Source organism: Phascolarctos cinereus, unplaced genomic scaffold (assembly GCF_003287225.1).
Source record: "Phascolarctos cinereus isolate Bilbo 61053 unplaced genomic scaffold, phaCin_HiC Scaffold_2;HRSCAF=192, whole genome shotgun sequence".
Taxonomy (NCBI): domain Eukaryota; kingdom Metazoa; phylum Chordata; class Mammalia; order Diprotodontia; family Phascolarctidae; genus Phascolarctos; species Phascolarctos cinereus.
The window spans coordinates 89,353,742-89,365,920 of record NW_027555625.1 but is presented as its reverse complement, the minus strand read 5'-3'; the positions used below and the strand labels follow the sequence as shown (position 1 = coordinate 89,365,920).

At 39.2% G+C, this 12,179-nt stretch overlaps 1 protein-coding gene across 1 annotated transcript in view; it reads right to left on the bottom strand.

Annotated features, from left to right (window-relative positions):
* DYNC2LI1 (dynein cytoplasmic 2 light intermediate chain 1) overlaps positions 1-12,179 on the bottom strand; it is a 39,394-nt gene that overhangs the window by 2,322 nt on the left and 24,893 nt on the right. Inside the window, 4 exon segments of the mRNA XM_021001295.2 lie at positions 6,148-6,240; positions 6,367-6,464; positions 7,105-7,175; positions 7,776-7,852. Coding sequence (XP_020856954.1) covers positions 6,148-6,240; positions 6,367-6,464; positions 7,105-7,175; positions 7,776-7,852 — 339 coding nt within the window.

The following is a 12,179-nucleotide window of genomic DNA, read 5'->3' as shown; positions in this document are numbered from 1 at the left end:
TGATACTGGCTGCATCAATGAACCATCAGATGTGGAAAGTTCTATTGGGGTTAACTCAGGAAACTTCAGTTCTATTTATTCCCTCCTTAAGCTGAATGTCATGAGAGTACAGTTCACTCATTCCTCCTTACCTCCCTCCACTTCCCCTCCACTGTAAAAGCTTTTTCTTGCCTCTTTTATGTGAGATAATTTACCCCATTCTACCTCTCCCTTTCTTCTTCTCCCAGTACATTCCTCTCTCACCCCTTAATTTTCCTTTTTAGATATCACTCCTTCATATTCAACTCAACCTGTGCCCTCTGTCTATATATATATTCCCTCCAGCTACCCTAATAATGAGAAAGGTCTCATGAGTTACAAATATCATCTTTCCATGTAGGAATGTAAACAGTTCAACTTCAATAAGTCCCTTTTTATTTCTTTTTCCTGTTTACCTTTTCATGCTTCTCTTGAGTCTTATATTTGAAAGTCAAATTTTCTATTTAGCTCTGGCTTCTCAAGAATGCATTAAATTCCTCTACGTCATTGAATATCAATTTTTCCCCTTATTGATTACACTCAGTTTTGCTGGGTGGGTGATTCTTGGTTTTAATCCTAGCTCCTTTGACCTCCAGAAAGTCATATTCCAAGCCCTCAGATCTTGTCCTTTGTTTTTGAAGAAGACCAATGACATTGTGAGGGTGATGCCTTGACTTGTGTGTGATTTAAATGAGGCAGGGCTGTGCCCTAGTAGAACTTAAGCTCATAGAGGGCAAGGAATCTTTTGTTTTTATCTCAGCATCCCCAGAGCCCAGGGCAGTGCCTTGCACAAAGTAGACACAATAACAAATATTTGAATTCTTGTTCAAATAGTTGTTTTCAAGTCCATTTATTTCCAAAGGATGCAGAAACAGATTCTTGTTTCACATTTAATTATAAACACTGAGCTGAGGTTCAGTAATGGCTATTATGAATATTCTTCCCCAAGTACATTCCTGAAAGTAAAGTGCCCTAGAAACAAAGAAACTACAAATGAGTTGACTTTTTTTTTAAAATTTGGGGACTTAGGGAGACACATGAGGCTCATCCACCCTTGGCCAAATAACCCCGATGAACAAATGTTTAGAATACTTTCTTCAGACTTTAAAACTACCTTAAAAGATTCCTTTGATACCCAAAATAGAGGAAACAAATTAGTTGGGTCATCCAACCCAAATGCCTTAAGCACTAACATTCCTTTAAAGTCAAGAATTACCTTAACCTTCAAAATTGAAAAAAAAAATTGAAAAACACTGGACCATTGGCCAGGCTCTTTTTCTTTTTTTTTTGGTGAGGTAATCAGGGGTAAGTAACTTGCCCATGGTGTCTGAGGCTGGATTTGAACTCAGGTCCTCCTGACTCCAAGGCCAGAGCTCTATTCAATGTGCCACCTAGCTGACCCCTGGCTAGGCTCTTTCTAGGGGCCCAAGTAAAGTCTGATGGCAGAGAAACTCTGGAGAGGTTTCAGAGCAAAGCTGGCAAAATAATGAGACTTTAAGAAGAAAGAACAAATGAGGTAGAGCTAAGGGAATTAGGTCCATCTATCTGCAGATGAAAATGCAGAAAGGTTCTTAGTAACAATATTGCTCTAGGTGAAGCACTAATTTCACAGAGGGTAAGGAGGTCCTCTAAAATCATTGTGAGTAGAACTAAAGAAAATGCATTTGTGGGAAACCACTGCTAGAGGGGATTTAGGAAAACAGTCCACAGAACTTCCTAATCATAAAGGTACTGACTTGAGATACTGAGGAATCAGGATCTTGGAGCTGCCTGGGACTTCAGAGGCCTAAGCTAAGTCCTCTTTGTGCTTCAGTCGTTATCTGACTCTTCGTGACCCCATTTGTGGTCTATCGATCGGTATAAACTATAGAGTGGTTTGTCATTTTATCTCCAGCCTATTTTACAGATGAAGAACTAAGGTAAACATGGTTAAGTGACTTGCTCAGGGTCACACAGCCAGGAAATGTCTGAGGCCGGATCTGAACTCATGAACATGAATCTTCGTGACTCCAGGCCGAGTGCTGTTGTATCCACTGCACCTCCTAGAGGCCCCAAGCTAAATCCTACACCATTTCTAATATATTCAGTTCTGCTTCTTGAGCTGGTTACTTGTGTCAATAAACTCACCTTTTTTTCCCAATTGTTCATGCATGTGACCTAGGAGTTAAAGACCTTTGACTCCTCCATCTCCCCACATGGCTGCCAATGAGCCAACTTTCTCAATATCTCTTGCATCAGTCCCCTTCTTACTAGATCCACAATGCCCACTAGTTCAGGTTTCCATTACCTTTTTGCCTGGTCTATCAAAATAGCTTCCCAACAAGTCTTCCCATTTATGCTTTTTTTCCTCCTACCCTCTAGTCAGTCAATAAACATTTGTTAACTACTTACTATATGCTTAGCACCATGCTAAGCCCTGGGGATACAAAAACAAAAAAGAACGACAGTCCCTCCCTCATGGAGCTTATAAGGTAACAGGGAAAGACGACACATAAAAGGAAGCTAAAGAGAGGGTAGGGGGTTGATGGAGTCTAGTCCAAAGGAATACAGCTGGGTAGGAAATGGAAAGAAATTCTTTGCTCTGCTCTCCAGACAAGACAGAAACCGGGTACTGATATAATCCATCCTAAACACCAGGTACATTTTCTTGGTATAATGGCTATTCCATTACAGAATCCTATACTATTTCATATTGTGGAATAATGCTTACTCTATTATTCAAATACCATCATAGCTTCCCTACTGCTCACTGAACAGAGACCAAAGTCCTTGGCCCAGATGGAGGTTCTCTACAATCTGATTCCAACCCACCCTTTCTAACCATATCTCACACTACCACCAGTGCCTCACGGCCTCTTGTGGGCTCCATCCCAATGTTATTGCTTGTTCTCCCTTGATCACATCCATGCTGTCCTGTATCTGGACCTGGATTCATGCCATTCTCCACGATCAGGACATTGTTCTCTACCATTTCCCATATTAATATCCTAGCTATTCTTAGAGGCCCAGCTCAAACGACCGCTTTCCCATGAACTGTCTCTCCCTAATACTTCTATTGCGAGTGATTTCTTTCTCAGTTGATCTCATAGCAACTTACATACCTCTTATGCACTTGTCACTTTCTAATTTGTGTTTCTCTGAATTTGTGGTTATTCTATCTCCCCTTCTGAAGTTTAAGCTCCTAGAGGGCAGAGCCCATGTCTCTCATTTGTCTCTCCATCTCCCCCACTGCCCAGCATGCTTTGCTCCCAGAAGACGGTTAATAACACTTTGTTGGATGAATGAATATTTGTGCTACAAACAAGGGGGAGCTCAAGAAGTAGATACCCCTCTACCTCCATCATTTTCCTAATATTCTAATTACCTGCAAACCCCAGAAATGCCCAAGTGCTCTGTCCATGAGCCTATCTTACAAATAAAGATTCAAAAGCTTTGATGGAGGAACGAGGCAGGGGTAAAGGCAGCACTCTAGACTCTACATTCTTTTCCTATATTTGAGGCATTTCTCTTCAGAGAGAGCCTGGGCTCCAAATCTGTTTTACCTTCCACTTCATATTACCTGAGAATTTTATTTTTAGCATTTATACTCATTAGAACAGAATTCTCCTACATTTGAACACAAGGATCACAGACCCAGAGCCAGATTCGACATTAAAGGCCATTGAGTCTAATCTCTACATTTTACAGATGAAGAGCTAAGTCCAAAAGAGGCTAAATTATTTGCCCGGGGGCACCCAGCTAATGCATGTTTGTGGCAAGAGCTAAACTCGGGCCTTCCTGACTCCAAGCCCAGCACTGCTGCCTCTCAATAAAATGGATAGTTGGTATGATGGTGTCATATCCATTCTTCTTCAGAGCCAACGGTAGAAAAGGAAGCTTTTTTGTAGAGCAGAAACTGGGGATAGGGATCCCCAGACTAGACAATGTTCAGGCCCAGTCAAGAGATGATGTTACACTGTATTTCAATGGGAAAAACAAAACAAAACCAAAAAACTACCTCTTCTCCTACAAAGCCCAGGGAATCAGAAAGAGCCCTGTAACGTGAAAGTAAATTGACACCACGTTTGTAAGATGTGTTAGAAATCAAAATGCAATATCTCACAGTTTTTAACACAAAGCATAGGATGTATTTTAAGAGTCATGTCTAATCAATGGAGTATCAGTATTTAAAAGAAGGAAAAATGAGCTTCTCTAAGCAATTATGCGTTGCTCCTGAAAAAGGACCCACTTTCAGGTAATTATAGAACATTTTTGACATGTTAAAGTTGAATGTAGCTAGAAAATTGCTTTCTTCCAGGTGAATCTTATCATGGTGCTTTTTAGATCAAATAAAAATGTTATTTTCGAAGAAGATGGTATGTGTAGCAATAATCAAGTAATAAATAAACTTAGAAAGGCACTCTGAGGAAATTCTTCCAGATAAAAATCCACATCTAAGTCAATGAATTTGTTGTGCACTCTGCATAAAGAACGCAGGCCTGGTCTACAAAAACCCATAAATGTGGAAATGTGTTTTTCCCAAGACATCTAAAAAACAACAAGCAACCATTAGAAAATCATTTTAATAACTTATCGATGGTACAAAAATCTATAAAGTATTTTTGTATATCAAAATCCTTTCTAATATTAATCAATTCAACTTGAAGCTAAGGATATGAAGCTCCTGTGAGGGAATAAAAAAGTATATGATAACAAAATGTGGAATAATTCTTATCTTTAAACTAAATAAACAAATACCAACTTGTAATCTTTACAGTACCTTTAAAGCTACAGGTTGGCCACTATGAAAAATTGGCTTCAAGAGGGAATTTTTACTTTTCAGGCAGGTTTTAAAAAAAAAATCTGTCATTGCTTGGAAAAATGCTCTCCAACTCAGGCTGCTCCTGCTTGATGCTGTTGCCTATCCTTGCAGTGATAACAACGAGCCTGAAGGAGAGCACCAGTGTTAGAGCCTTTCCTTTTTCCATCTTAGTTGAAATTCCTAATTGCCTGCAGCCTGATTTGGCTAGCTTACACTGATTTCCTTAGAGTAGTTGAATATTATGTTTAAAATTAAACAGTCTCATATAAATGGTCTTGTATAAATCACAACGATTAGAGATCCTTTTGTCCTTTAGTGACAGTTACTTCAATTATATAAGAAAATATGATGACACTAATGATTGTATAACATAATCAGATACATAGATAAGTAGAGTTTATTATTGACTACTAGATATATATTAAGTCTAAGGCAACTTCCAACTCAGCTAGTCTCTAGAGCCAAGTGAGAGAGAGAGTTAACTAGAGGTCATCTGCACCCTTTTCCTAATATTGACTTTCACCTTGGTTTATCTAGAGAAACTTCATTACAAAAAGTTCTACATATGGATAGAATGCTTTTAATATTACATCTAAATGATCCAGTTTAACATAATTCTATGTAAAAACTGCCTTGTTCCATGGGTCCTGGGAGGTATTTAGATAATATTGGGAAAAGGTTCTCTGATAACAAGTCAGGATACAACTGTCTTCAGGTAACTCTTGGAACAGTAATTCTTTGCTTTGCCGGACTCTGTTTAGCTGAATAACAAGTAATCACTTGCTTAGGATTTAGAATGGTTACCTCATGATCACCTGCACAGTTAAAAAATCAGTTAAACTGATAAGGTACCTAATAAAATAGGAGTAGTCATAAAAGGCCAAAAGTTCCCCGTCATAAAGTGTTCGCCCAATCACCTGTATTTCATGTTTAATATCACATCTCAGTCATTTCAAATTAGCACAGTCTTGGGCCTCCACTAACTTTACCACATACAAGTCCTTTCTAATATTTAATAACACCGAGATTTACTGAGCATTACATGGCACCATAAAAAGGCCTCTGTAACATCTTTAATTCTTTAAGTACAAGACTTTGTGGAGGAGTCTTGAGGACAGCAAAGGAGCCAGGAAGAATTCTGAATTTACCAGTGCAATGCGAATTCCCTAACCCACCTTGATTGAGATGGTCTTAATTTTGTTTCTTAAATAGAGGTAAAATTCGCTACCATACTCTAATGATAAATGGATTCTAAAAACTTGGTGAATTTGGGAGTCACTGTTTTGATATAAGTTCCTGTGAAATAAAGCAAATGGACAAGGCAGTACCTGGTCTTTCTGTGCTCGCATCTCATCAACTTCACTTTCTGCATACTGGGGGTCTCGGGCTGGGTCTCTGGTTTCTTTGGATGTACTAGCAGTCTGAAATGAAAATGTTTTACACAGAAGAAGTAAAAGGATGCTTACAACAAGTTCATGCTATTATTTCAAAACTATTCTCTAATAGTGCCAACTCTCTGGGTTTCAGAGAATGAAAAAAATTCATACCTTTGGTGGAAAGACTTTTTCATATACTTTTTTCCACAGCTCCATTGGTGTTTGTGCATGAAGTTTTCCAATGTCATTCTCAGAGAGAGGAGGAGACCCTAATGAATAAAGTTTGACTCCAAATTATAAAAGTATACTAGAAAACTGCACATTATAACAATGTACTAACAAATAAAATCTCACCCATTTGTTTATTCTCATTACTAAAAATTGTAAAATTCTTCCTTTTCAGTCACCAAATCTGCTAAGCTACTTCCTTCCTCTTTTTTAACATCTTCTGACCTTCTGACTCAATATCAATAACTTTCTGTTTAAAGCCAAGTCACTTTTAAGCTAGTGGGGGTGGAAGGGGAGAAAGAACAGCTGAGGTAGAAGATGTCAGTCACCACTCAGAACATGGAAAATCTGAAATAATTCAAAACATCCTTTCTAGTACCCTGGGGCTCTAGAAGAGACAGTCAGGCAGGACGATGGGAAGGGAAGAATATACAAACAGTTTCAGTGCAATGTGGCTTAGAAGTAAGAATGTGTCTGCTACATGATGGACCATCTTCAAAACATCAATATGCCACATGTTTTACTGATATAGTATGTATAACATTGATACCTGTGAAATTATTGTAACAATGATAATGAAAACCTACGAAACGTTGGTGTTGGAGCTTTATATGAACATGGACCAGGTTAAAATCAATAAGCAATTAAAAAATATTGAACAATCTTAATAAGTCCACCAACCTATTTGACTTAAAGAATCCAATCCTGCTGGGATAAACAGTGGTTTATTCTGGTCCACAGATATGGATTTGCTACATGGATAAGAAGGAAAAAGAATCCAATTTATTTTAGCAATCAAAACTCCTGCCACAAATGCTCTCATCATAAAGGCTAGAGCTAAGTTTTGTATCTAGAGATTGTGAAACCTGGTGAAAACACTCTCCTCAAAAGACTATTAACTCAAATGAACCCGAATATTAAAAGTGCTTCTTTGAGAAGAATTTTCCAAGGAAAAAAAGAGATCGAACTTACTTATTATTTCTGCTATAATACTGGATTTGGACTAATAAAGATGATTATTAAATATATTCTCTGCACCTTAAAAATCAATGTAAGACACTGACCATGCAGGAAAAGATTACAGATTTTTGTAAAATGTGAGGAAAAAAGGAAACCAAGGAAATGAATAAGATACGAACATTATTTTACTCTCTTTCGATGAAAAATGATTAATCACACTTTATCTGTAAAAATCTACAAACTACTAAATATAAATATAAAAAAGCAAATGAAATGATCTCTTAAGTAACTATCTGGGACATTTTCCTTCTCATGAAAATCCAAGAAACAGAAAATAGCTAATAGTGACAATCACACAAGAAGACAGTCCTAATTGGCTTTTGTTACATTACCTTTTGTCAATGCCAAATGCTAACTGATTGATAACTCCACGTATTTTCAGTAGGAGAGCTTCTGATTTACTGGCAAACTGCAGAAATCAAGACAGTAAATGATATGTTGTACCTTTTCATCACAGAAACAGATAAAATAAAAACATTTTAACTGAAGAATCACAATTTACCTAAAAACTAGTTATGTCTTTTCAAAGCAAAGGGGAAGAGATTAAAGAAAAAAGATTTGACATTTTCCTTAACCAAACTTCTTGAGTATGTATATAAACATGGAAGAGTCTACCATACCTGAATTGTCATTTCAGGCACTCCCAAACACATGGATCATGATATGATCCCTGTCAGCATCATTTAAAAAATGAGACGTGTACCCATACATATATCTGTATATGTGTGTGTGTGTGTACACATACACACCCCTTGATATTCCACCTCATTGTCACCTTCTGTCCCTCTGATTGGAGTGTGGTACCATGCTCTCCAAACCCTCTCCTTAAGGAGTGAGCTCAGCTCAGACATATCCTCATTTCTCACCTGGCTGTACTATTCTGGAACTTCTCTGACTTCTTAACCATGTCCCTTCATTGGCTACTTTCTCTTCCCTTCCCCTTCAGCTTCCTTTTGTGTATTATCTTCTTTCATTGGATTGTAAGCTCTTTGAGGGCAGTGGCTTGCTTTTTTTTTATTTGTATTTAGCACAGTGCCTGGCACATGTTAGGTGCTTAATAAATGTTTACTGACCACCTACACACACACCAGCAATGGCCACCACAAGGATATTTTCCCAAACCTAATCAGTGAATGGGCATATAGACCTAGTCCAAACTCAAAGAGCACAAGCAATAACATCCTTGGAACTCCATGAGGGTTACCTTTATTCAGGTTTCTGGCAATCGTTTTGAAAATTCTCAGTAGTAGATTTGAGTGGATTTGAGTTTCAGAAACAGCCAAAAGTCACCCAGAGTCAACTCTGGTGAATACAGGGTCTGACAAAGCCTAGTAACATTTTGAGTTGAAAGCAAAATTTTATGACTAGTCATTCAGTTTATTAAGCATCAACTGTCTGCCAGGCGCTGTGCTCAACACTGGAGATTCAAAGAAAAATAATAAAGTCTCTGTCTTCAAAGTCATTTACAAAAGAGGAAATTCAGGTCCCTGGAAGTGAGATGACTAGCCCAAGGAGACACATTAAGCTAAGAACACAGTTCCTCTCCTATTCAATTTGTGGGGGGGGGAGATAGTCGGGATAGGAACAACATGTCCACAAGGTACAGGGTAGGTCCTTTAGGAGAGGACACCTAAGCTAAATTTTGGAAGCACCTAAGGGATTTAGAGCTGAGAAGAGACTGAATTCAGGTATCAGAGAAAATCCTATTCAAAAGCATGGAGATGGGAGATGCCATGTCATGGGAAAGAAAAACAGGGCAGTCTACATGGAACATAGACTACGTGAAAGAGAATGTGAAATAAGGAAACATGGAATAAGCTTGAGTGGAAGGCTGAAAGCCAGACTGGGCAGAGCATTAAAATCCAACAATAAAGTATGAGACACTTTCTCGTGTGACTTGTAAACTGGTTCTAAAGGCAGTTCCAAAAACGGAAGTTCTAAGAATGTTTTGAGCAATAATAGTGCCACGATAACAAGTTTATAGCCCCCTTCAGTGGCTGAGTTAAATGCTAACTTCCATGTGGATGGGAAAGTTCCAGTATGTTTGTCCAAATGACTTTATGTTATAGGCAGTCCTTACATCTTAATTCAAGGCATATACAAATAACAACATCTTGAGTGTCAGACTACAAAGAAAATGTTTTAAAACTCTAACTGTGATCGAAACAGACTGACTTTACTGCTTTTAGATTCAATTAAAAAAAAAAACCAACAACTGTGTATTTCCTATTTAGATTATCTGCATTCTGCAACCTCCACAAAAGCTGTACTCCAGTTAATTTTGTTCGTTGCACAAACGAACAAAAGGTTTGGCAAGGCTGGCTGTGGTACTTCGGAAAGGGTGCTAAACCTGGAAGGACAAGAACTATGTTCTTAACTTACTGTGTCTCCTCAGGAAAGTCACCTCACTTCAGGGGCCTGAATTTCCTCTTCTGTAAAATACGAAGGGTAAGACTAGAGGCACACTGAAGAGCTCCCTTTCATCTCTAAATCTATAATCCTAAGATTCTGAGATGGGAGCAGAACTAGGCTCACTGAAAGAACTGGTCTCGGGCTAGGAGAGACAGTAACTTGACCCCTCAGCCTGAGAGAGCAGCCACAGATAATGGAGCCACGGGGCCAGTGATTAGAAATCTAGATCTCCACTACCCTGGATCGAGGAATGGGAGTTCCAGAACATGGTGACACCAAGATCTAGCCTGTGAGCATGAACGATGGGCCTCCAATATTACCTCCCTGGCAGGCTCAAGTTCAAGAGGTCCAGAATCCAGCCTGGATCTTCCAGGGAAAAGAAGAGGACCATACATGCCTCCCTTCTATCCTCTACAATCCTTCTCCCTTCCCTCTCCCTCTGTGGAGGAACAGCTGCCAGGAACTATAGCCATGACCACGTAAACTACTCAGACTTTGGCCTCTTATTAACCACACAGTCATTTGGATAGGAAGGGGGCTGGTTGCCTATCGAATCACCCCAACCATGTTTTCCTCCTTGAAGAGCCCACACCCTCAGGACAGTATATAAGGATAACTTTTCTATATAGAAGGGTGAGGTGAAAGAGAGCCCCATTAAAATGCCATGGAGTTGCCCCACTTGCAAGCACAGTTTTGCTTCCCTGGCAAAGGAAGTCCAAATCACAAGAGAGTGCCATCGGTTTGAAGGATCTGGAGACCCTCGGGGATATGGGGCTCTCTGGAACAGGAGAATTTTGTTGACTATTTATGGGCCCCAGTCAGTCATTTGCATTTTTTCTGCGGGGGGGATGGGAATAAAGGTCATTATGTACCTAAAAAAAGGTTCTAATCTGAGGCCTCATCATGTTACAAGGACAGCCCTAGATTTTTTTACTCTCTCTTTTATTTCGGTGGTTGGAATAAATGTGATCCAAGTAGCCTCAGCATCAACTCTTATTTATGTATAAGCAACCACAAATCACCTCCTTCTCCCTAACCACCAAACACAATGGGAGGAGGTAAGTAACACTAGACACTGAGAGACCTGGTGACTCTTCAGCACAAAAGATATGGCATCTGCAGAGTGTGGGAATCACTTGGCCTCATCCAAGAGCTCTGGCCACTGCAACTTCTAATTCTTCTCCACCAGTGCTCATCCCCACCCTGCTCACGCCAGCCAACACTGGATTTTCAGACTGTACCAATAGATCACACGCTCTGTCAGTTTCTACCAAACAGAGAAACTCCAAATATGGTCTGGGCAAGAGACTAGGCCTGCTGTCCAGGTTCCATTAAGCTAATGACGCCTCGTCATTAGTAGGTCAATCATTGAATGATGAATTCTTTGGCCATAAAAAAAAAAGAAAGAAAAATGCAAACAGGCTAAAATTCTGTGCCGTAATTTTCCCAAGGGGACATCCTGGAATCACTAGAAGCACAGCACAATTTCCCAAAAGCAAATTCTTCCTCGTATTCAACCCTGGGCCTGGCTCCTAGTCCAGCTGCAGTATCCATCCAGGATCTGTGACTGATGAACCAGCTCTAAGGGTGAAATAAAAATTGTAGATGAACCAAAGAGAAACAGAGGGAGGTATGGGGAACATATGTAGGCTCTGCGTTCAAGAAGTGGCATGAAAGAGATTATCCGTGATCTGTACGATTGGAAAATAAAGCAAGCCAGCTGAATAGCTAGGGGGAGCAACAACAGAGAAATAACCCATATTATACACTTGTACCCACATAATATTAAAAAAAATAGACAGAGGAAAGTTTCTAGTAGGTTGAGTGGACCTTCTCTGGAGGATTTATGGGAGGGCATGAACATGAATCACACAGGAGGGAAAGGGTGGATTTTGAAAGACATTCCTGGAAGGAGGCCTTGTGTTGATAAGTTCACAGATCCACTGAAGAAGGGGCATTTTGCAAAGGTGTGGTAATGTCTCCCAGAGGATAGGTATTCCATTCACTTCCAGCATTGAAAAGGGATGAGAATTATCTTTTGACCGAAACTATGCTAGTGGCACTACCTAGCAGTTGAAACCAAGAACTAGAGGTTGGTGATCCTTGTCTTGGCCACTGGGTAACATTCACCTATATCTATCTCAGTTTCAAGGGTATTTCATGGAAAGATACACATCAAGCATCCTGTTAACCTCACACGTAAAGTAAAATTGCAAACTGTAGCTAAAAAATAAATATGATCTTTAAGAAAACAGATAACGCTTAGAAAAAAAGTAAAAAAACATATAAAGTGGTTTTATTATTACTTATATTTTAAATACTAC